This window comes from Halichoerus grypus, chromosome 5 (assembly GCF_964656455.1).
Source record: "Halichoerus grypus chromosome 5, mHalGry1.hap1.1, whole genome shotgun sequence".
NCBI lineage: Eukaryota > Metazoa > Chordata > Mammalia > Carnivora > Phocidae > Halichoerus > Halichoerus grypus.
Window position 1 is genome coordinate 30,442,882 of NC_135716.1, and position 26,867 is coordinate 30,469,748.

The 26,867-nt window shown below is 34.7% G+C and overlaps 1 protein-coding gene across 2 annotated transcripts in view; it reads left to right on the forward strand.

Moving 5' to 3' along the window:
- Positions 1-26,296, forward strand: part of ANGPT1 (angiopoietin 1) — a 244,118-nt gene extending 217,822 nt beyond the window's left edge. For both annotated transcript variants that reach the window (XM_036093065.2, XM_036093066.2), the window contains exons 8-9: positions 12,194-12,324; positions 23,954-26,296. In XM_036093065.2, coding sequence (XP_035948958.1) covers positions 12,194-12,324; positions 23,954-24,114 — 292 coding nt within the window. In that variant the 3' untranslated portion in view covers positions 24,115-26,296. The remainder of the gene's footprint in view (positions 1-12,193; positions 12,325-23,953) is intronic.
- Positions 26,297-26,867: the final 571 nt, after the last annotated feature.

Sequence of the window (26,867 nt, forward strand, 5' to 3'; positions counted from 1 at the left end):
AGTGTAAAAATAAAAATAAAAATATATAAAAAAATTTTCTTAAAGAGGGCATGTATTGAATGGAGCACTGGGTGTTATATGCAAACAATGAATCATGGAACACTACATCAAAAACTAATGATGTAATGTATGGTGATTAACATAACATAATAAGATAAAATTTAAAAAAAAATTTCAGACTCATTAGAAAGGCATAGTTTATTGAATGGACATGTTTTATTAGGTAGGGGATTTTGCATGTTAATCTTTTTCTTTTTTTCCCTTTTCCGTGTTAATTTTTTTCTATTCTTGATTATACTTTGTTCCCTAGAGTTAATTCTTTTATTTTTTATTGTATTAACTAGATTAGTAAATCCTTTATCACAGATAGTATAATAACAAGCTTAAAGGTAGTCCCTCTTTGAACCAACAAAAAATCTCTATTAGTAAAGTATGAATGATAACATTTAACTATTTATAATGTACATCTTATCATTATAATCTTACTACAATATTGATGCACAGTTTGGGAATATTCTTCATATTTTATTATCTCCATATTATTTGTTGGAGATGAATGATACCTTCAGGGTAAAACTGACTTATAGCTGTGTTAAAGTCTTGTTCTGGAAGAGATTCTACATGAAGACATGAATGCAATGTTTGAATCAAAATTTTAAAAATTGAAAATAATTTAGCTGTTAAATATATTTTTACACAAAATTTACTTTTGGCCAACATATTTATTGGGAAAGAGTTTGATGTAATGGGTAAAACCTTGTATTGGGAATCAAGAGCCATGAATTCTAGACTTGGATCTGTAGTTATTTTCTGAATGACCTTGGACAAGTTACTTCACTTTTCCAAGTCTCAGGTCCTCAGAAGTAAAATGAGAAAGTAAGGATGAACTCTTTCCAATTCCAAAACCTTTTTTTATTTGTTTTCTTAATCATTAAAGTACTCCCGTATTATGTATGCATTTCAAGGACAAAGCAAATTAGTGTAGATTGAAAAGAATTCTCTCGGGTCCCCCACATAAATTTAAGCCCTGCATTTTTGTAAGTATTGCAAAACTTGTTTTACTCTTTTTAGTGAAATGTTTTTCATTTCTCCGATCCTCTGGGCTACGTGGTCCTGGCTAGAACCAGTAGCAGATGTGTTGAAATACTAAGAGGAAAGTTATTTTTTATAGCAGTTCTGGACTGACCAAAGTAGAAAAAAATATATATAGGGAATCACCTGGCAGTTTCTACCCTCTTGAATTCTTAGCCTAGATTGCAAACTCAAGGTTTTAAGTAGTTTTGTTTGTATTTTCAAAAAATTTCTCCAATGTGGGAGTTATATACTTTATTTAGACTATGATTTTTGTTGAGTCCTTTAGTTTTTTGGATTGTTGGTTGGATGAGATTCATCTCCCTGATCTATTCAACTCCAAGCTCTTCTGGTTTTTTTTTTCTTTACCTGCAAATGATATGCAAGAATTTCTGTATTGTACAATACCAAGCAAATGAAATAAAATATTAATAAAATAGACAACATACCTTGTTCCCTAGGCCAACTGATCTTGGAAAAGGATGCTATGTTGTTGTCACTAATCAGTAGTCTGTGCACAGGCTACAAGAACTAGTTTCTCTGCCTACAGTTTTGATAACTGCCACTAGGTGACAGACCGTAAACCTTGATTTTATGGAACTCATCTTGGATGAATAACTGAGGGCTTAGTGAATATTACAAGATTTAGTTAATTATACTTTTTGAGTAGAAATTTCAAAATTGTCACAATGACAATATAAAATATTTATTACCCTCTAATTTATACAAAAGTTTTTCTCTCTAGATGATTTATTTCCTTTACAAGAGCCTTTACCCATTTCAACCATAAACATCTTAAAACCATTTTAAATAATTATGCCAAGTATCAATAAGTAACAACATTAAATGCATCAGCTATAAATCCCATGTTAGTAGTACCATCATAACATTCAACTTTAATATTAAATAAAATATTTAGCCACATATTTAAAATATTTACAAAGTGCTTAGATATGCTTCTTGGTGCTAACATCACAAATGCCAGTTTGATGCTGGTCTGCTTATTCTAGTGAAAGAATCAAAAGTACTTTTTTCTTATGTAGTTCAGTTAGGAGTTCAACTAAACAGCTGTATAAAGAAAGAATGATTTTAGCTTTATTCATTGTTAGGCTGTCAATGAAAAACAACTTCCTTTCCCTTGCATACCCTTATAATCAATGGTAGAGAGAATTTTCTAAATATGAAGATCAGAGGTTATTATATAAAAATTTGGAGGTCACATTATTGTTATAAAATAATTATTTTTAATGAACTCTGCTTTAAAATAATAGATGTGATTAAAGATCCAATGAATAGTTTGTACCTATTTATAACCTGATTCTTAAAGTACACCTTGTGTTCTTAGCAGAAGAATTACATCTGAAGAGTGTATGCTTCTTTGACATTTCCTAATCTAGAGATATGCTGATTATAAGAAACGTTAAGTCAGTATTTCCTTGGCTTGTTAAAAAACAGTAATTTTAGGGGCACCTGGGTGGCTCAGTCAGATGCATCCAACTCTTGGTTTTGGCTCAGGTCATTATCTCAGGGTCCTGGAATCAAGCCCCACATCAGGATCCATGCTCAGCACAGAGTCTGCTTGGGATTATCTTTCTGGCCCTCCCACTGCTCTCTCTCTCTCTCAAATAAATAAAATCTTTTGAAAAAATAAAAATAAAATAATTTTAAACATGCAGTTGTCTAATATCCATAATTATTTTATTTCTTAACTAGATATAGTTTTGCTATAACCTACATAGCTTCACTAAAACTACTCTCTTAAAAGTTGTTATAATTATTTTGAAATCAGGGTCTGCATTCGTTTGTTTGTCCAGCCAGCTAGTCATCAAACATTTATCATGTTGCTAATATTTCCCTGATACTATTCAGTTGTTTCCAAACTTCAGTGTGCATATAGTCAACTAGGGTGTTTGTTTAAAGTGCAGATTTCTAGGTTCCATATCCAGAGATTCTGATCTTAGGATAGGACCTAGATTTCAGTGCTACCAACTACACCCAGGTGATGTTGATGCAGAACTAACACTTTCATGACTCTAAAAGGAGACACCATGCTTTCTGGTTTTGTGGTGCTAATAGTTTAGAAGACAGAAGAAAACATGATATAGTTGACTTAAAAGTTGCAGCTTTGGTATGTTTTAGCATGTGTTTGTTTTTTTTTTTTTTTGTTTTGTTTTGTTTTTAATCAAAGAGTTGTGGACCTTTAAAAAAAAAATGATGGCGCTATGGATCCTCTTCCCAGAATAACTGAAAAAAACTAAATTTTGCTTATATATCTGTGTGATTCAGCTCCACACTCAAAGTCCTTGGATAAGAACACTTGGAATTAGGCTCTAGTTGGACAGTAAAGAAAAGTGGTCTATTTAGCTGGGGTTGAGGATGGATGGGATACATTGGAGGAGATTGAAGGGGAACAGGAAAGGCTTCATAGAGGAAATCCTTGAGGATTGTGAAATATGACTAGGTGCTCATGAGGCAAGTACAGAGGATGATGGCAAAAGGAGAAAGGTCTTGAGATTTCAGCCAGAGGAGCAATGTGGATAAAGACCCAGAAGTGGAAGAAGGAAGTGCCTTATTAGACAATAGTAAGTAAATTGTATGTGGGAGTTCACTGTGCTACAGAAAATGGAGGGCCGTGTTCCTTGATAAGGAGCTTGGACGCTGTCTTATACTAATTTTGAAGAGAAATAAGCACACTGATGATTTTGGTCAACAGAGAAGAATCTGCTCATGCACACTAGAGCCTTATTTGCAGAACTTATAGCAACACATTATCCAAGTACAACAAGAGAAAGTATTTCCTTTTTGCAAAACAACCTCAGACAATGCCTCTCAATGGTTTTCAACATTCTACTCACCCTTTCCCCTCTCTCTGTCTTCCCCTAGGGGATGCTGGAAAGAAAGTTTCTTGCTGCTCTTTAAACAGAAATTAAAATGAGAACAAACCTACCTCCCTTGAACTTGCTTATACTAAAAAAAATCACCAATTTCAATCACAAGTTTAACAAGGTCTTGACTTAATTTTTGGTAAAAAAGCAAACCCATAAACTCTCTGAGATGGGTGTAGGCCTGGTCTTTTAGGCACCAGAATGGTGTCCAGTCACTGAGCCACTCACTTGGAGCTGACTCTGTCAGCCACACGGGACACCAAGGGAATTAAAATATGTTTAAGGGACTGTTTGTATTTTTTACAGAGGTCTTGGTGCCATGTAATTCATTTTGGCACTCATTTTTTTAATGTATTCTTAGAAAAGGGGAGGAATACTGGAAGACTTTATTTTATTTAGAACTAAAACTAGGGTATTAGTACAGTGTGTATTTCTAAACTTTGGGAAGTATGGTTTCATTGTCACAGATTTCATGAAAATTATTTTTACATGTACAGAATAGAGTGTACTCTCTCAGCGCTGTGCAAAGGCACAGAAATAACAGTATGTGAATTCTGTTTTCTTTAGAGGAAGAATTTCTCATGAGTTTTGAACACAGGCAATCTTCATGTCATTGAGAAACACTGAAAACTGTATTTTACTTGAGTTTGAAACAGGGATAGCTGGTAGCAGTGTTTCCATTGTCAAGAGCTTGAGACCTGGGTGGTTGATAAACTCAATTTTACAAAGTCCTACATTATATTAATATTTCTAAATCAAGGGAGAGACATTAAAATGTATACTGTCAAAACAAACAGATGGAAAATTACCATGCAATATATGCATATATAATGAAAATCAATATATAAAACAATCAGAATCACAAAATAAATAAAACTGGATTTTCTCAAGTTTCTCATTATTTGAGCTGAGTTTTCTGTAACTGGAAATTTATCTTTCTTAATCAGCACAGATTCCCATGACCATCACTATCTCAAGTATTTTTCACACTTGCACATCATCCACTAAACATGTTCAAAAATGAATAACATATCTACCTCAGGGCATCTGAGGCTTAAAAAGCAAATAAGATAATGCACTCCTTCTTAGCATAATGGCTAGTTTAATATACAGAAATTCTGCTGATTCCTCAATGATCCAATTCGATCTGAGAACAAATGACACCAATTCAGGAAGATTGAACGTGATGAAGAAACTTTTGGGAGGAAGGATGGGAATTACAGGATGAGTTGCCTTGGGTGATGTTTTCAAGGATTTTTCCCAGTATCAATTATGGATAAAGAAAGGGAAAAAAGATCACATGCTGGATTCAGCCAATAAAGTACCCTGATATATGGCAAGAGAAACATAGGATTCTCAAAAGATTGGAATTTTAATTTATAAGAATAAACATTTGAAATAAAAGACCATTATTCAGGCATCTGGGTTCAAAATAAGGTAGACCTTTCTGATTTCAAATCAGAAAATTCATGTCCATGGGGCTTGAATTGTAAAACATAATGATAGAGTTAAAATGGTACTACATATAAGCCATCTCTTGAAATGAGTAAAACTTAAATTCTGAACAATTTTAACTCTTAGTTCATAATTGACTCAATAAATATTTATTGAATGTCTGTTATGTATATGATATATGGAGTTTACAAAGATGACTGAGATATGAACACTTATTAGGAGCTGACAATATGCTAAGGAAAGAAAAGCACATATATAAATAATAATAAGAAAAGCACATATATAAATAATAATAATAATACATATATAAATAATAATAGGAAAACTGAGATGTGCCACAAGAGAAGCAATTTATCTGTGCAATGACAAGTTAGAGGAGAAAGGAGAGGAGGCTTCCGGTGTAACATTTGGGCTTGCCTTGAAAGATGGTTCATTTTGGACTTGTGAAGAGAGGGAGAAAGGGACCAAATCAGTAAAGCTCTATTCATTTGAAAGAACAAGATACACTTGGACAATCCTGAACTAGAGAGAATAAAATGTTTGCATCAAAGATGTTACTCTGAAAAAAAATAGAAAATATTATTTAGCTAAAGATAATTTTACTATATTAGCAAAGTCCAATATAGGACTGAAGTTTCCCCTAACATAAATTTATATTCTTTCCTTTATCTCAAGGCTTCCAGTCTTAGTAGTTTCCACCAGAACTCTGCACACTTAACAAACAGGACATTTTAAATGTAAAGAATTTCAGCTTCAAATACTAATACAATAAAAGAACTAAAAATCTGTCTTAAATGCCCAGTATCAAAATAAGTTCATTGCCTGCCTTTTCACTTGACATTCCCAGAACATTCAAATGACTGATGGAAACCTTTTTCTTTCTTATCTGTTTTCTTTTTTATGTTAGATAACCTCAAAACTTAATTGTGCTATGGATTTCACAACTCTTTTATTGAAAATATCCTCTTCGTCCCTCTCCAAAAGTCCATGTCCTCCACAGCCTCCAAAGCTAACCTCTTCCGATAAATTTTTTGAGCAGTTTAGCATCTCCTGAATTTTTCTCTTACCCTCTTTCCAACAATACTAATTATTTGTATACTTCCCAATGATGCCTTTATAGCACCAAACAAATGCTTAGTTTTGCTAAAAGTCTAAACACTCTTTTTTCTATATGTGGTTTGACAAAAGAAAATTGTCTTTGTTTTCAGCAGAAGATGCCACCTGTATCATTTAAACTCAGTTCTAAAAGACATGTTCTGCTAGCCCTCTTTGCTGATGGTGCCCAGCTCTTTTGGTAAAGAAGGGAGGGTGGTTAGAGCAGAGTCAACCCTGAGCAGCAGCAACCAAGAGACAGCCGTGTGGGGAAACTCTGTCAGATTGAGTCATTGCTACCAGGCTTTGAAAGAAAACCATGGGGGTCATTTTGTATTTTCTTCAATTGATTGTGAGAAAGACAAACTAGTTCCATATGGCGGCAGGGAGAGAGCGCAGAGCCAGAATGGAAAGCTGCTGCAGGAGATCTCCTCAGCTTGTCAGTCTGAAAGACCTTAAAGTTCAGATATCTGAGTCTTTCTACTGTTTAAAAGAGTCAAGGCCAAACTTCAATTTGTCATACATACAACTCCCACTGCCTTGGGTAATGAAAGAGACTCTTGCTTCCCTGAATACAGTAAAGATGTAAAAATGGTGGGAAGTATGGCAGTCTCTTAAGGAGACAAAACTAATGAAAAACCAGACTCATGACCCTGGACTGCCTATTTTAGAGAAGCTACAGAATCACTTGTGATGATTCATAGGTATATTTTGAAGGCTGTTCTTTCATAATAGAACTCACAATTGCCCTACATTTATTAAGAAATATGATTTAGCCTTTCTGGTTATACAAATTTCTTTAAATCAAAGAAAAGGCATAACTGTATTTTCATTGAGGATGACTAGGGAATCATGACCAATTTCAACATGCACTTGTCTGTTTCATTTTTCCTAAAGATGCTAATTGAAAAAATCATAATGGCTGACATTCTTTACAGCCAATGACCAAATCATGTAAGAAATATGGGGTTTTTATCCTCATTAATTAGGAAAAATGGGTTTAAAAGGATGAATACCATGATTTTACTTTGTGGCTGCCTTTTTGATCACATCTTCTTTGGAGTTTTTGTCTTATTTGGGGGTTTTTTTGTTTGTTTTTTTCTTTCTTTTTTTTTTAAATCTTCCATATTTCTGTCCCTAAGCCAAATGCTTTACTCTGGAATAACGTTTGGTTTTTATCTCCTAACACGTCATCCTTCATGCAAGCCACATCTATACTGGCTGAACAAAAGAAATAGATGTCCAGGATTCCCATGGTGTTATTTTATGGAAGTATTCTCTCTAATGACTCACACTTTAAATTTTCTTTCACCATATTCAGATGCAAGGCCAACTTTCACCCTTCTGTATATCAACTTTTCTTTTGTAAAGTGAAGTTTCATTAGCAGAATGGAGAAATCCATAGATAATTAATTAAAATAAAGACATTAGAAATTAGCCAGAACCACTGTTTAAAAGAACCACCTAAATATTCCATTTGAGCCTCAATTCAAATAAATCTTATCTAATTAGAAAAAATACTTGGCATTAGTGAATGGCCAGCTCTTAGTTTGCCTTTATCAAATAACCAGCTAGAATTGTTGGCTTTGGGTCAATAATTGCTCCTCTGTACTAGCTAAATAGCTGCTAAGAAAGAATGAGCCCCTTAACTGTTCAGATGACCTATCCTTGACTACACAGTTGCTCCCAAAATCCTTGTGCGATTCCACAGAAGCATAGTTGTCCTCATTTATAAATTTCTTAAAATAGTGGTGAGAAAAATTATTTTTTATGCACCATCTCTATTTCCCAGTGTAAGAAAATGACTGTCCATGGGTGCCTCTTCCCTAGAAGAGCATAATCAGCTCCCCTGTGACACACTAAGGATATAGACTCAGGGGAAATGAATACTACTATATGTAAATTACAAGTTCTACTCAGTCTTGTACAGTGAAAATCCTCTAAATATTGGTCTTTTCTACTTTTTTCTTTTTCATTGAGATATAATTAACATATAACATTATATTAGTTTCAGGTTTACAACACAGTGGTTTAATATATGTATATATTGCACAATGGGCCTTCTAGGAATGGGGACAGCACATGCAGGTATACAGAGAAATGAGAATGTATTGCTTTGAGGGAACAAGTAATTGATAAGCCTGGGGTATTATATACATGGACAGGAAATAAGCAATGAGAGGTGTGGGGGGTTGGGTGGTGTGGGAAAAGTAGAGGAGGGCAAGATCTTCAAAGTCCTTGTAAACCACAATAAGGAATTTGGGCTTTATCTCTCATGTGTTGGGAGAACAGCTGAGAGATTTTAACCAGAGTGGAGGAATAATGAGATACAGGTTTTTGAATGAGCCACTTGGAGCATGGATTTTAGGGCAAGGGGGAAGGAGCAAGACTCAAGGCAGTGAGACTAGTTGTTAGGCTTCTGTAATAATCCAGAGAAGAGCTGCCAGAACTAGAAGACTTACCTTCTAATGTTGATTAAAAGGATCTGGAAAAATGTCTCTTTTTACTTACAGACTCTAACATATAGCAATAATGAAGTCCATAGAGGTAAGGGTCAGGAAAAGACATCGTTGATGTTTATGCTACACTTCTTTCTACATGCTTCCATACATACTTGGAGATATATGAAGGCATCCTTAAACTTGTAACAATTTTGGGGATAGTCATACAATAGCTTCCAAATGATGTTGGAGAAGAATAAGAAATGGCATGAAAAAAATGGTCATACAATTATGTATGGAAGCATGGTATAAAGAAATCTGTAGAGTATGATTTTATTTTCATTTGTATTTATACATGAAGACAAACTGTTTTGAAAGATGCAAAACTAATGTAAGTGATTACTTCTAAAGAGATAGATGAGATAGGTCTGTGGGCAACTTTATGTGCATTGTTCAAAATTTTTATAAGAATATGATCAGATATTACATATATACTTAAAATAGATAATATTAGATAATATTTTCAATTTGGAGGGGGGAAAACAAGGACAAGACTAAATGCATATAAACCATGACACCAAGAATAGTTATATTCAGAGATGAGATTTGGGTTGCTTTTTATTTTCTTCTTTTTGCTTTTCTCTACTTCCTAAATTTATAATTGGGCATTCCAATTGCCATGGTAACACAAAGAAACCATTATAAACTATAAGTCTTAAAATATAACCCTCTTGTGAAAGGATAAAAGTATGAAATATATCCAGCACATAGCAGTCACTCACGTAATATCAACTGAACATTTGTGCTGAATTACCTGAAAATGAAGGTGTAGAAAACATTGTGTTCTGGAATCTCTATCCCCATCAGTGAGCTTAAAGCTACTTACAGGGATAATGGTATTGACTTACCTTTTGAAAAAAAGAAGGAAAGTCATCACAAATCATAGAGAAGCCAAGAATCAGAGATGGAATTAGCATGGCTCATCCAAGAGCACCTGTGGGCTAACCTCAGCCAGTCCCAGTGGAGCAGGAGATTTCAAGCCTGCAGAGTCACAGCTATTTAATTTTTGAATCATTCATCTTCCCCCAACTGATTCTGTGTTCACCAAACAAGCAACTTTCCAATTATAACTTGGCTTTCTGGTGAAACTCTCTCTAAGAAGACCATGAACCTGGACCCCACAATGTTCCAGTTTTGACTGTAAATGGAGAACTTACAAAAAGTCTCCCTTAGCTTTGTGACTGTGTGTCTATCTCTGAAAGGCTGAGAAAGTGATCAAATCTGGAAGGTTGTAAATTCACCCAGGTAACTTGTTCCAGGCTCCCATTGGTGACCTCTCATCTTTCTTTCCCCTGATGAAACCCACCCACCCGTGGGCTGCCTGCAACCTGAAATGTAAATCCACGCTTCAAAAATTCGACAATTCTCTATCACCGGTGACTTTTAGCCTGCCTCTCAGAGTTTTGAAATACAAGCTTGTGCATGATAATTTAGCTTTAGAAGCTGCCTTCAACTTACCGTTAACCACAGGTTCTATTAATCATTGAAAACAACAAAACCTGAGTAGGGCTTAATTGTATATTTTGTTCTGACTAAAAAATCTCTGCAGAATATCTGTAAAATGTTTTGGCACAAGCATACAATAGTACTGTTATTTGCTAAAACTAATATCAACTTCACAAAATAATAGGGGGACCTTTACATATACTTACGTACAAACACAAGTCAAATATATACGTGAAAAAATAAAAATCCAAATATTAATTGACCTATATTATTTCTATTTAATAATAATGTAAAATTTGTTCAGAGCTGGCCCAGGTCCTAGTAGTGTCTCCCTCATACAAAGATATTAACTATTTTGTGGGTGGATAAGATTCATAAATAAGACTCAGGTACAGAAGTGGTAATATACATGGATATGAAAGGAATATTGCTAGATGATTTTGATAAATGAGAACAGATGAACCATATTAGGTAGAATTAGAAAGAAAGGTAGAGTCTCAACCAGAGAAGACCTTGTATCAGAGTGACACTTCTGACAACCTTAGTTTAGTTATTCTGACCCCCAAGGAACGCTGAAGGACCTGAGCAAGTTTGCATTTGTTCAAAGTGCCCAGGTGGATATGGAAACAAAGTATAGGATCAGTAGGAAACGACCAGACATCAGTGAACTACATTAGGCATTGATGGTGATTTGTCCACTAGTTTTGAAATTCTAGACCAGAATTCTTCAATCTGCAGAGTAATATGAGATACTAATTGAGAATATAAATTCCTACGCCTAGTGAAAAGGCCTTTTCCCCAAATAACCAGATGATTATCTATATGTGCAACTGTTGGAGAGCCCCTGATCTAGGTTAATGTAAATTTCATATAAGAAATGTTTCTAGAGAGTAAAGTAGGTTAGGTTCTTTGAAGAATGCCATATTTGAGGTTAAACAGTTGGCATTTTGAACTTAATTTTAGGGATACTACTAGAATGTAAGCTCCTTATGGGCATGGCCCTTTGATGTAGCTTAAGTACTTAGAACAATTTCTGTTATATAGTATGTGCTCAACAAATATTTGTTCAGAGAATGTATAATGATTAAGAACTTGAATTTTAAAGTCAAACACAGCCAAATTCCAGCTTATTTATCTTCTCTAAATCTTAGCATAAAAAATTAGTATATTGATGCCTAGATCACAAATTTAATATAAAATTAAATTAAATAATAACTGGAAAGCATTTAGCAGAGTGGCACAGAGCAAGTCCTCAATCAATGAGAATTATTATTAGTATTGCTATTAAGAATAATGTTTATCACATCATTACTATTCAATATTAACATAATTATATGCTGTAATGACACTCTACAAGGTATTTTTTCTTTGGAGATTAATACTTGTGGTAATAAAATAAACCCATTTTCCTTTTGTAGATCATGCACTATCAGAGAACCATATGAGTTTGAATATGCATTGTGAAATAAACATGAAGCATACAAGCCATAGAGAATTTTACTGTGATTTAGTCTTTTCTTTTCTTTCTTTCTGTCTTTCTTTCTTTTTCTTTCTTTCTTTCTTTTTTCTTTCTTTCTTTCTTTCTTTCTCTCTTTCTAGCTTGGGTCTTATACTAGTTTGTTAGAAGGGCTGAGTACAAAGAAGGGAGAAAATGATGAAAAAGGCAAACATTCAACAAACTGGTCTTCTGGGTTCTGTTATTCTGTTGAATGGCTTATCTTTTCATTTTTTTTTAAACTTCAGGTTGTATTTAAAGGGTCACACTGGGACAGCAGGAAAACAGAGCAGCCTGATCTTACATGGTGCTGATTTTAGCACTAAAGATGCAGATAATGACAACTGTATGTGCAAATGTGCCCTCATGCTAACAGGAGGTAAGTCCTATGGGGCCATTCTCTAAGGTATGTTTCATTGGTTTGAGGCTTGAATTTTCTTATCTGTGAGAAAGGACTGTGATCTTCTGGTCAGGAAACTTAAGAGCAAGTCCCTAGAGATCATTTTGTTCCGCCCACTAATCTACCATGTGTTCTTGTGCAAGATGTTGCTAGCATATTTATAAGTTTGCCTCCCCCCACAGTGTCTATAAAAGGTGCACGCTAGGCTTAATTCTGAATACATTCTTTAGCTTCTTGAAGTGCCAGTTATTCTGCCTTCTAAGTAATCATAATGATACCCATTGTGGAATGAACAACAATTTGGGAATTCAGCCTCGGGGTGGAGGGGGAATCCTCCTTACAAAGTGTTTTGCAACTGTGTAGTAGAGTTCATTGGTCATTCTGTTGAAATGGAATAAGAAGAATAAAGAGGTATAGTTAGATATAGTTAGATCTAAAGATCTAAAGACCAGCTACACTAGGGCTTTGCATTATATGGTATTGACTTCTGCAAGACATTTGAGCTAGTATAAGAAATTCCATTAAATAATATTGTATCACTGAGTAAGAAAGTTAATCCCCTTTGAACTTTTTAGTATCTTTCCAGCTTTCTGATTGTGTCAAAGAGAAGTTCTCAGTTTGGTGCTAGCGTATCTGTAACACTTCTTCAGCACTTACTCAATAATCACTCAATAACCTTCATAGTGAAGAAGGAGCAAACTCTTTGGCCTCAGGCTCAGGGCCTTGGTCAGACAATGGAACCTACCTAGAATTAAATAAAGTGATTTTGTTTTAATTTTATTGGGTTTTATATCTACCTTTTATTATAGTAAGTGGTACTGGTCTTTAAAGGAATTATATAATCTTTGCATTTTTAAAGTATTCACAATATTTGATATATAACACATTACTGATTTAAAGAAAAATATTAATTAAATATTAATAAAGTTATAAATGGATAATAGGAAAAATCTGTGAAGTTGATACACGACTAACTGGGGTTTGAGAAACACTAAGCTAGAACCCAATGGCAAGCAGTGTAGCTCAAGTACGTTATAGGCTCTGGCAGGGAAGGAGTTGGCACCAAACAAAATTGTAAAGGTAACTTTCTTTCCAGTGTTTCTGCTCTCACAGTTTCAGAGTTTTTTCCCTCTCTTAATGGAATAGCAATCACTCCCTGCCCCATCAGCTGTTCTGATTCTCCTTCTGTATTAATCTACAACAGAACATGTTTTCATGGCAGTAAGGAAAAATTGAAGTATTTTCCTTCCCAAATATGATATTACTACCATTATTATTATGTATTTTTATATGTTATTGCATAGGTCATACTATCTTACTCAAGCTCCAAAAAGTTCTGTGAGATAAGCAGGGAGAGAAACTCTAATCTCCACTTTGTACATAAGGAAAATAAAAGCAAATTAATGCTCACCATTTTGTATTTAACATCTAGCCCAGTAGATGCAGCACATAGGAACTCAATTAAAAATATGGTGCATGAATGAATGAGTAACCATCTTGTAACCCTTGAAATCACTTTCAAATTTTGAAGCCAATGAAATGTATCATTAGGTTGACATTTTCTCGTCAGTTAACAGAGCATGGAAGAATATGGAGAGGTGATTTTGAAGAAATCTTTCCACCTTCATCCCCATCCTCATGTCCTCCATTTTTACCACCACCAAATCACTTCCCATTGACCACCACACTTACATCAATATCTTTTCAACATGAGACCAGCCCTAGCATAATCAAAGCCAATCTGTTATGATTCTTCTTCTATCATATCCTTCTCCCTATACTTAAAAATGGTATTTTGACATCACATACAACCTAATCAAATAGGTAAAAGTCCTCTATATGTAACTTTATGACCCCCTCTCTGCAACACAGTTGTTACAAATTTAGAATGTTTTCCAAAAATAGTACCCATAGGTTAGGTTTTAAACTTTTCTCCTGAAAGAAAATTCTTCTTCTCATTACTGCCCTGATCCCATAAATGGGATTGTCAGCAAATTTATACAGAGACAAAAGGATTTTGATTGTCTAGTTTCTTGCTCATTTTAATATTGAAATATGCTTCAATTTCTCCACATCTATTTTTACAGATAATTTTTCTTACCAAATAAATGCAATTCATGAAAGACCAACAGTAAAATCTTTCAAATGTTGCCTTAGAAGAGCATTCCAATATGTTCATATTTCTGTCATAATAAAATATAGAACAAAGCAAAGCAACAACCTCTTGGTTGTTGATGAGAAAACTTCATTGTTCAGATTTATGATTTTATTTCTGCTTCAGATGATTGAACTTTGTCATGTTCTTTCATCCATAATCATTTTTGGACCTGCTTCTTACTCACCAATAAATACATATGTTGGGGAGAGAAAATTTCCACTTATTGCTTGGGCTGGAATAGTCTAAGTCAATGTGTTTTTGTAATAAACGCCATTACCCTATCAAATATCCTTTTGAAAGAATCCAGGCCTTGCAAATCTGTTCACTCTGCAAAGCTAAAATGTGGAATTTAGATAGCTAAGAACTGGAGAACATAAGGATGAATGTCAGTGACAGTCCAGGTAACTTGAGTATTGCCTGGAACTTATATCCTACTTAGCTACTCCCTACCACCCATACTTATTCTGTCATATTTTCCCTTAGAACCATTTTCTTCATCTAATGATTTTTCCTTTCTTTTTTTTTTTAAATTTGCATTTGAACTTGCTGCCTGTTTAAAAGTTTCTTTTAAGCAATAAGATTTCATACTCTGTGAAACTAATAATTCACAGCTTTCTGTCATCATCAATTAAAGCTTTGTTTTATCTTGTTTATTTATATATTTTTTTCCTTTGTTTCTTCTCAAAGAAACTAAGGGTAAAGTAAGATTGAGTGCCTGCTAACTGTCCTAAATAGTTTTGCGCAAGTACCTGGGGGAATTTTGGTTGGAGAATGTGGTATTGTTGCCACCCTTATCTGTCAAAGACTGAACAACAGGAGATGAGCTTAATTGAAAGCAGAAGGTATTTCAGCTAGGCATAAGGTCAAAATATTATTTTGATCTTTCTTTCTTCTTACCTAATATCCTAATTCCTTAACTTCCTTCTATCAATGTAACATATTTTTAATAAGTAACTGTTAAGCATCAACTATTCTTAGAGAAATGAGCAAGACAGAATAGAACTTGCATCTATTGAGGGAGACCATCAACAAAAGAATAAAAAATAAATAACACAATTTCATATCATAACCAGTTTTGGAGACAAAATGTAACATGTGATGGAGTTATTGGAGGATGGGGAAGTGACTTTAGAAGGAGTCTCCAGGGATCAAATGCTGCCAGGGAGGATTGTGCATTTCTAGTTGTGGACATCTTCAAGAAGAGAATATAAAGCTATTTTATCTAAAAGAGCTTACTTACGCATGTTCCTGCAGTTGTAGGTCTAGATAAGAATGTCTGTCACATTTTCTTCTGGTTCTACAACTCTGTTTTCTGTGTATTTATTGTGGCTAAAGTAGGGGAAAACAAGTAATATTATTTTTCAGTGCATGAGATGTAATTCATAGTACATTGTAGAGTGGAAAGGAGGTGTAGGGGGCTGAGAAAGCACATTTGCATCATTAGAAATAGGTACGTTTTACATTTCCTTTCCCAGAAGTATATGTACTTATTCCTACCTTACCAGAAAGCCAGCAATTTTTCCATCCAATTTAAATATTGAATAATTTTCATGTTTTGTTATATATTTCTTCTGAGACCAAAGCATATATTTCAAGGTCAAAATTGCCACATACATCTTCTATACAACTGCCCTTTAATTAATCATTGAATAGAGGTAATTTGTCAGCACAGATTTATAAGCCAGAAATGTCTTTGCTCTGTGATGCCACTGACCTTAGGAAAATTTGTAAGTTTTCTCCTTAGGTTTCCCCCTATATGAAGGATATTATGAAAAATCTGTATACTTCAGTAGTGGGAGGGACAAAGTTAAGAGATGATTACAGGAAGTATTTTTAATCCTGTAGGACAGTTCCTATTATGCCCTCCTGAGCCCAAAGAAAGGAATCGGTTTCTTTTAAACATAAAAGTTTTATCTACTATTTAACATTAAGAAAATGAAAATGCAATCTCATTCAATGCGTGCTTTTGTTAATATGGGTTTATTGTCTATTAAAACAAATATGCAAAAAACCTCTGACTCCATAATACTGACAATGAACAACTTTTAGATTCTCACATTCAAAGTGAATGTTACATTCAAAGAAAACATGGTCTTTGGTACTAAATTAGCATTCTTCAAATAAGTATTTCTAAAAGTCTGTTAGAAACTACAATTACTAAAGGTTGCTGGCAAAACAAAACAAAACATGGTATTATTTTACATTCCTTTCCTTACCTTACTTTTCTTTCAACACAATTTCCACATTTAGTGTATAATATAAAAGCTATGTAAAAATGTGACCTAACCTTCTGCAGAAAGAATCTGTTGTGGTAGAAACTTCAATCTCTTTTCCCACGCATAAACTATGTCAGCCGACAGACAAGACTTTGCTAAAGCTAACAAAGGATATTTCTCAGTTCAGCCCTAAAAGACAGGATAAAGCCATACACATAAATTTCTTAGTACACCCTACAACTTACCAGATGCTAACAGCAGAGAGTTGATAAATGCTTGCAGAAGAGGGTTGATATGGCCTGCTATAGAATCTTGAAGAAGACGAAGAAAATGAAAGAACTTAGCAGCTTCTCCAACTAGTGAATGATGCTGAGTGACAGGATCTTTGGGAAAATATGATCATCTTAGAGTTTTTAATAATCCAGGAAGGACGTACTAAACATTGTCCGATAACTCACATTCCCCAGGTTTTAAGGCAAAAATGTTGAGAGAAAAGATCCATATGGATAATTTAAGGTTGACCACAGAAATATACATTGCATTACTTTATTTCAAAGCAATTACTTTTAGTACATAATCCATAAGCCTATTCCTCAAAAATGTATGTTGCAAGGACTTTGTGCTCTCTACTACTATATCCTCAGTGCCCAAGCATGGTGGCTGGCACATGGCATGTGCCCAATAAATACTGGTTGCATGAATGACTATTTTATCACAGACCCTGAAAGGGCATTGCAAAATCACAAAAGATACCAGTGAGAAGACACTGAAGTAAATCAATGTGAGTATGAATGTGACTGTTGTGTGAATATATATACTTGGAAGCACACACACGAAACAATATGATGAATATGAGGATTGGGACTAAATTTTAAGAATAACTAAACCCCAGAAGACTAAACTCCAGAACTGGAAAAATTTCAGCGTTAGGTTTCTGACTTCCAAACAAATATGAACATGCTAAGTACAAAGTTTAGGTTTACATTCCTATTTTCTGAAGAACATTTTCACTTATTGGAAAAAGAGCAAAGAATATCAGACAATGTCTTTCAAAAGGTAAATTTGGAAAAAAAGAGTGAACCAGAACTGATAGGCCTATAGTACAAGGCTGCCCCCAAAGGTGAATAATTGACAATGGCTGAGAAATAATCACTTAATTGTGTGGTATTTTACTCTAATAATATGACGGCAAATCTTTATTGCAGTTGTACGCACGGGCATTTTTGCATTATCCTAAATGATTTATATTTAATAACTTACATGACATTTCTAAAGACCCTTTGAATTTGGCACCACAAGAATGCTGTTGGCAAGAATTGAGGTACAGAAAAGTTAGATAATTTGCCAAAGTTCCCCGAATTAGCGTCAGGTAAGATTTGAACACAACCTCCAGAGAAGCCATCACTTTATCCACTTTATCTACTGCCTCTGATAAAATGAATGGCATTCAAAGACAACAGTGAGCTCTGTTTTACTGTTTGCAGCACACATTTGCAAGGATTTCCTCACTTAAATGTTCAAAGTGAAATGCAGTGCAAGGGAGGGAAGAGACAGTAAGAGAATACCTAAAGGTTTTCAGTGAATTCAAGATTCCTGGCCAGGATCAACAACTTTTTCATCTTTGGAACAAAGAGAAGAGAAAGGAAAAAAAGCCAAGTCCTTGGCCTGAAGGGGATATAGTATGAGATGACAGAGGGAGTGCAGACCTCTAAGAAAGGTCTTTCGCCTCCCGCATGCACATCAGACCCTTGCAGCTGCTGCTTGAGGCTAGCTACGGATTTGGCCAACTTTGTACATGTGAACTCAGGAGGTAATTTTTCATAATGATCCCACTGATAACAGTGGCACCAATCAGTTTTGTTCAGCCTCAGTCTTAGCAAGAAAAGAAGCAAATTTTCTGTGCAAGTTGTTTTGCACATTGCTGATTAGAATGCATGCCTTAGAAAATGAAAGAAATCCATAAAAACAGATATATCTTTTCATTTTGCTGTACTTTTTACCTTAGAAAGGAAGTGTTGAAGGACATTTTGTTTAGGATTAGAAGAATTTGAGAGTTAGGTTTCCTGATTTTCAAATAAATTTGAACTTCCTGAGTACAAAGTTTAGAATCAAATTCCTACTTTCTGGGCAAAGTTTTATTTATTGGTGATAAAATGTGAGTTTTCTGCTTCAAAGATAAAGGACTGGAATGACTTTTAAAGGCCTGGATAGCCCGGGATAGTTAGTACAAAACTAAATTTTAATGAGTTAAGTGTAAATGAATTAGAAACATGCATCTCAGATTTCTTATTAAAATATACATGAGGTTACAGGTTATGAAGAAGAATGCTTGGCAACATACATCTTAGCAGTTGCCAATCTTAAAACATTTGAGACATTTTATCAGTTGTCCCAACAGCAGATGGAAGCTGCTGGTTTCTTCCATCCTTTGCTTGCATCGCTGAATTCTTTTACGGTTAAAGTGCTTTTCCTAGATTAACTTCTTTAGCATGTGGCTCATTTGTTATTCATAGGCACATACAGAACAAAGTACAGAGTTAATATTTCCCCAAGATTGTAGAGGATGTATAATATCTTCAGCTATTTGGTATCTTATCAGAGAGAAACCGCAACCCCAGGCATTCTCTCTGTGTGTTCAAGAAGAACACCTCCATCGCATGCAAACTTATGTATGTACTGATTACCTGTGAGCACATAGGGTCATCTGTGAATGCCAAGGAGTCCATATGAGTAACCAGGACCCTGCTATAGTTTTGCCTGCTTTCTATAAATATATTTTAAAACCTTGTCTTTTCAGGATTTATGTTTAAAAGAGCTGGCCATGCTTTTTTTTTTTTTTCAAAGAAAAGTAGAAAGTGGAAATTCCTTTGTTGTTTTACTGCATGTGTCAGAGGAAATGGAATACCTGCTTGCACACAAATAACTGTTTTTGCTACCTTGAAGTTTGGAGTATTTTATAAAGAACACTACAACAAAAATTGTCATGAGAAATAATCGCCCTTTCATTTTGTGTTGTGCCATATTAATTCATAGTCTTTATTATCATCAGGTGTTCTGTGATTGTCCATAGTGTGCATGTAAGATAGTCAAACACATTAAGGTCTTTGATTTCCGCATGATGTCAAAACAAATCATTGAAGACAGTTGTTCCAATCATATTAGGTACTTAAGTGCCATTGTCTTTACAATGAAAACATTGTACGACTGTACTTATTTGGGTCCAAATTATTGTTGTATTTCTCTAATTAAACCCTGCCAAGCAAATAAGGAGAAATATTCACAATAATGACCTGGTCTTCATTATTAAATCATTATAGTGCCCCCCGCCCCCCAAGATCGAATCCTTGTTGTTCCCACCCTAAATCTTCCATCCCATTTCCTAATAACTTACACTAAGCACTTATTTCAGATTTTACTGGTCTGAATAGTCAGTATGTCATTTTATTTGATCTATACAACCAGGCTGTGAAAATGGCTGATCAGACAATATAAACCACATCATAAGAATGAGGAATCAAATGACTGTGTGACCTTGGAAAATCTCCTTACTCCCTGAGCATCAGTGTCTTTATTACAATACCTGCCACATCAACTAAGATTGTTTGGGGGAAGAAGTGAGAGGATGTATATAAATATTGTAGCACAGTTCCTGATGCATATTAACAATTTTATAAGTATCAAATATTATAATAATAATTATTATTGCTGCTCAGGATGTCTTGATTATTAATTGGTGCAATCAGCATCAAAGTCTAGGTTTGCTAATTCCTTGTCTGGTGCACTGCAGGCTCTCCATTGCCCACAAGAAAATTTCTAAACATAAAACAAAAACCTCTGTGTTCTCCCTCCTGTTTATTTTGCTAGCCCTATGTTCTCCAGCCCCTTACCCAGTGGCAGTCCAGCCAAGGCAGGCTGCTGGCAGACACTTTCTCCTACTCTTTCAGAGTACAAACTGTGTTCAGAATTTCTTTCTGTTCCATGAACTCACATCAGTCTTCAGGACACAGCTCAGGTGGTAAATAAGTAAACCTTGCAGACCCACTGACAGGACTTTCTGCCTATTTCCATAGATTTTGTTCATCTCTGTTTCACAACCATCATCTCATTTTGAAACAGTTTATTGTCTCTCTCTCCTACACAAAACTGTGCGCTCTTTGAAGCCAGGAATTCTGTTTTATTCAACTCCAACCTCTATTTCTGTCTGTTGGTTAATATTTGTTGAAATGACTCTTAATTGATTTTTTCCCCTTCATTATGCTGCCACAGATGCTCAGGATGGCTTTGGCAGACCATAGTTATGGAATGAGGGCTCTAAATAATATTTAATTAATATTCACCCTGATAGATCTTGTTCCCCTGGTTAAATATTGGTTCCTATTCCTAGAGAATGTCTTGCTTGTTCATCTGATGATGGACAGGTAGACCGGATAAACTCTAAAGTTTTCTGTGAACATTGTTCAACTTTGCACCAAGACTGCCTACTCTTTACCTTCATTTCCTGAGAGTTTCCCCCTTGCTCACGATGTACCAGCTACCCTGATGTTCTTCTAGTTTCTAAGCACGTCAAGCTCTCTTTCTTCCTCATGGTATGGGCAGGTGCTATGCTCTGCTTAAACGAGTCTTTCCCCATCTTCACATGGCTGCCTCCCTCTCATCCTTCAGCACTCATTGAATATCAGCTTCTTCTGTGAATGTGAAAAGTCAAGTAGGTCCCCTGTTATCCTCTTTCCTAGCTCCTTGATTCTTCTCTTTCTTTTTTTTAATCATGATTTGTAAGTATTTTACTTATTTGCTTACTTTATGTCTGTCTCTCACATTGGAAGTAAGTTCCATGAAGGGAGGACCCAGGTCTGTCTTATTGAGTATTATGTAACAACAGTCACAATAATTACATATTGAATGGATAAAGAAAGAAAGAATGAACACAATAAGCATGGATGTTATATATTGGGGTGTCTATCAAATAGAACTTTTTAGTAAACTAAACTACTTTAGACCATTGAGACTTTACACAGAGAAACTGTCAAAAGAAGTCAATCTGTCAATAAGCCTGTAGTCACCCCCCAGTCATTTGTTAAGCAAACTCTGTTAGGTACAGCACGAAGTACCGGAGATGGGCCTGGAGATAGACCATGCCATACCATTGTTCTTAGGATTATGAACAAAAGACTATGTGATTTAATCTTCAGACTTTCTCAGCTTGAGGCTCCTATTTCTCTTGTTAACTCTGAACCAGCCGTATGGTCTTCTTTCTCCAAAATGCCTTTCCCCATACCACAAACATTACCCCACTTTACTCATTAGAAAACATACACAAGATCAATTTATCGGATTCTCTCACGTGCCCCTACTGTTTCTTGTCTCTTTGCTAATCTGATCGAAAATTTCCCAATGAATGTATCCTTCAGCCTGTGCCCTTTATTGCCAGGCTGCTTTTGGCAGCAGACCTCTGCCTTCCCACAGTCTTCCAGAACTCTTGTGACTTTCTCTAAACCAAACAAAAACACACACTTTTACCTTGAACGCCTAATGTAACTTGGAGGATCATTCTACAATTTGTAGTAGTTCCTAATAATAAAGTAGCTGCATTTCCTTCAGAGATCATGGTGGATATTTGAAAGACTATGAAAGGCTCATTAGGGTGAATAAATTCCCTAGTGTCAGAATGCTTTTTGTAATATAAATAACATTTTTACTAGTTATACTTATCAAAAAGAATTTAAAGGAATTAATCTTAAGAAAAAAATGTGGAGGGACGCCTGGTTGGTTCAATTGGTTAAGCTTCTGCCTTCAGCTCAGGTCTGATCCCAGGGTCCTGAGATGGAGCCCCACATCGGGCTCAGCAGGGAGTCTGCTTTTCCCTCTCCCTCTGCCTCTCCCCCGGCTTGTGGGCTTGTGCTCTCTCTCTCTGTCTCTCTCTCTCACTCACTCACTCCCAAATAAATAAATAAAATCTTTTAAAAAATGTAGAATTTATGGTTCATCTTTCCTTGCCAAACAAGAATCTTTTTGAGGGCATGTTTTGACTGCATTAACATCTATGTTGTTTGCATACAGTTCGTAAAACAGCATTGAAGACAGTCTCCAAATTCATCAAGACATACCTTATTGTTCTCCAATATAAGTTGGTAATTAATACAGCTTGCTGTGCTTCTAGTATGACTTTATAAACATAACCTTACTGTATTCACCTTCCAAAATTGAAAAGTGAGAACTAGCTTTTCTCCATTTAACTTTTTCTAGTTTCTGCAAGATGATGCTCATGTTACAGTTAAACATCAGTTGTATAGCTTTCTCTTTCTTTAGCTATTAGTCCCTTAGGTATAACTCTGTAATCAAAAAGAGGTCAACTGTATCCAAATAAAAATATGCCAGAATGTCTCTGGCATAAATCTCTCCCTAAAGATTTCAGTAGTGTTACTTCAGGAGACAGAGAAAAAGTAGTATGTTTTATCTAAAAATCTAAGAAACTTAATTCATTAAAAAAATAAAGTACTAAGTTATCCTTACAGAGAGCTGTGCAAGCATAGGGTCTCCATGTTACTCATCAAGTTGTTTTTCTTTTTACTAGGCTTTGAAAGAACTTGAACAGTCACAGGAAAAAAATACTGCTATATAGGAACCTATATGGCTACTATTGATGAACACTTCCCATATTGCTATAAAATATAGGGAGAGCACAGTAATTCAAATTCAATTTGTGCGTCATAGTCATTGCCCAGTATCCAGTTAATTTCAGAAGCAATTGTGGACCAGTTCTTGGCAAAATTATGAAGTAGATGGAAAACATTTCTTTCACTGTATTTAGATGTCAGTTTTCTAAGCTTCTGAACTTCTTCACTAATAATTGTTCTATTCCTAACAACGGGCTTAAGGTGGAGTGCCCAAGGGTATCTGCATTTTACTTGCCCTACATATAAATCTAGGTTTGAATTGATCTTATCTTGAATCCCAGAAGCTTTCCATCATTACAGTGGGAAATGAGTCCCAATGGAGTGACACTGAAACTTGATTTCCATGGGAGCATTCCTCTCTGTTCATACATTGCCTAAATCGGATGTCATTTAAGACATTCCCACCACCAAGAAGCTTTTTATTGAATGCCTCCTATTTGCAAATGATCGTAGAAAGTATAAAGTCCACCATGGTTAGTGCCATTAATTTCCACATGTTCAATTTACTTTTAATTGTTTCTTCTCCTTCTTTTCTCTTTCATTGTTAACTCATTTCTCAGGCTGGTGGTTTGATGCTTGTGGCCCCTCCAATCTAAATGGAATGTTCTACACTGCTGGACAAAACCACGGAAAACTGAACGGGATAAAGTGGCACTACTTCAAAGGGCCCAGTTACTCCTTACGTTCCACAACGATGATGATTCGACCTTTGGACTTTTGAAGGCATGATGTCAGAAGCAGTAATAAAAGCAACAGAGAAATCTGAAGAAGCTACCAGGCAAGAAACTGCTTGAAAACTTCTGAAGCAAACAATAGTGTCTCCCTTCCAGCTACAAGTGGCAGTTATGTGAAGTCACCAAGGTTCTTGACTGTGGATTTGGAGCCTTTTGAGTTCACAAGAGTCTCCTGATGGGGTTAACCATGTTCATATGGCTTGACTATGGAGAATGCCACTCACTATCATGTTTTAAAAAGGGAAGAAACTGTTCAGTTCACTGTGCTTCAAACTACTACTGGATCTTATTTTAGAACTATGGTAGCCAGATGACAAATATGGTTTATTTCATGTGAAAACTGAGAAGAAGGAGGAGGAGGAGGAAATGAACAACAAAAAAAGAAGAATATACATGAAGAATACAAACAGGCCTGCCATAATCCTTTGGAAAAGATGTATCACACCAGTGAAATGGTGTTATTTCTATGCAAACCTACTAAAAATCAGTTTATACTGTTGCACAATTTTAATAAAAGTTTAGGAAGAATAAGCATTGCCCTCTAAGTTGGTTAAGTGTTAATGGATTCCAGAAGCCTAACTCTTTAATCTTACTTACTAATTGATTTCAGTTAACCCATCTTCAAATGTAAATTCCATTTTGGTAAACCATAATGAATTGTAGTACATGAAGAATAATAGTGTGAGGTAGAAACATGCTCCACTTACTCTGATTTTTGATATAGTTTTCAGGAAAAAAATGGACATAATCAAGTATGGACATATGAGATAAAAAAATTATCCCCCAATGCGACAGTTTTCATTTACTTTAAAAACTGACAGATATTTATAGCATGAGTAAAGTTTAAAGAATGTGAAATATACCATCAAGCTCTTAAAATAATATACATGCATTTAATATTTCCTTTGATATTATACATGAGAACAGTATTTTCAAGTATATTAAGTTGGAGTAAAACCAAGGAAGCTGGAACGGTTCATTTTACAATATCTTCCTGCGTGTGTACACTTAAGCGTAACTTCATTACTTTTAAAATAATGATTTCAATTCTTCATTCTGTTATTTCATGCTAATTTAATTTTTGCTAATTAACTGAAACATGCTTTCCAGATTCACCCTGTTCCAGTTTCTATGAGAGATACACTTTGAAGTCTATAAAAATAAAAGAAGAATTATAAATATCATTGTACATAGCATGTTTATTTCCATGGTAAACCTAATAGCTGTTTAATCTGGAATATGCAACATTGTCCTTAATTGATGCAAATAAACACAAGTTTTCAGAGAAATCTACTACACTATTTTATGAAATACATTATTTCTTCACATTTTTCTCTCTCAAGCTCTGTTTTCATAGGCAATTTCTGATTTTTAAAAAATTATTTAGTGGAGAAAACTGCCAAAATTCTGTATTAAACATAAAGAAAATACACAAAAAGAAAATCAATCATAGTCACCTAAAAAGTTCTGACTGCTAGCTACTATAACTCTCTTAGTGAAAATATTCCTATGGGATAATCTATTTTAAGTGAATTTGGGGGCACAGGTTTTTGTGGCAATTTGAAGTTGCTACAGTATTTTGTCAAAAAGTGCTTTCTGCCTTTAAGTGTGCAAGGTTACAGTAGTGAAGCGTTTTTATCAAAATGTGAGTTACTATATGAAAACTGAAATATATATTAGATATCTTTTCTTAGAAAAATAAGTTTTTTTCAAAGCAACAATACAGATTGCCTCCATTTGAGAGAATAAAGCTATTCCATTTTTAAGAAAATGTTGTTAAAATTTACCACCACATCTTTATGTTTATGGATTTGTATACAACCCCATTTTGCCTTACAAGTGATATTTGGTGATATTACACAGTCTTTCTGTTCTTGGTGACTCCTTCATAGCACTGTTTAGCCCCTCCCTCTAAAAGCCTTCTCGATTGTTTCCCTTTAAGTGAATGAAAGTGAGTGTTTTGTTCTTTTGTGTTCCTACAGATTTTTGTTACCAGTCTTTTGATAAGAAATAGTACTTCCCAACTCATATTACAAAAATAAAATGAAATAATGAAAAAAAAAAAAAAACGAAAGCATGATATTTACTATTTTGTTATCTGGGTTTGAAAAATGAAATATTGTTTCCAATTATTTATAATAAAGCAGTATAAAATGTTTTATGACTTCATTATGTGCATTGTGTAATGCCTACATGTGTGTGACTGTTTAAAATGTATATCTTTTACATTTAATTTTTTCAGGATAAGATAATTAGGTATTAGGATTTCATCTTTAAATTTTTATCTCAAAATTCATGTGGTTTCTATGCCAGTTCTTCACATCAGTCACAGCTTTATTTGATTTAAATAAAATTGAAAATAATGTAGTTGTGCAACCTCATCTCATTTTAAATAAATGTCTTACAAATTTTAAATTAGATATCTATAGAAGTATGGAATCATCGGGGGGAAAAAAACTACTAAATGAACTAAAGCCTCAATCTTTGAAAAACTTCCAGTCTGGGATGTGATAAGAAAGCTTAGCTCCATTAAAATGGTAGATCAAAGCACTGGATCTTGGTCCCACATCTCTACTGTATCATTATATATTAAATGCCATATATCATATGACAATTGACAGTAATTTCTGTGCACTCTGAATTGGAATTCTTATTGGATGTGTTGAATATTTGAGATTGGTATAAAAGGGAAGGAGCTTCAAGGAGATGCTACCAGCCCATCAAGCCTGTTATCCTATCA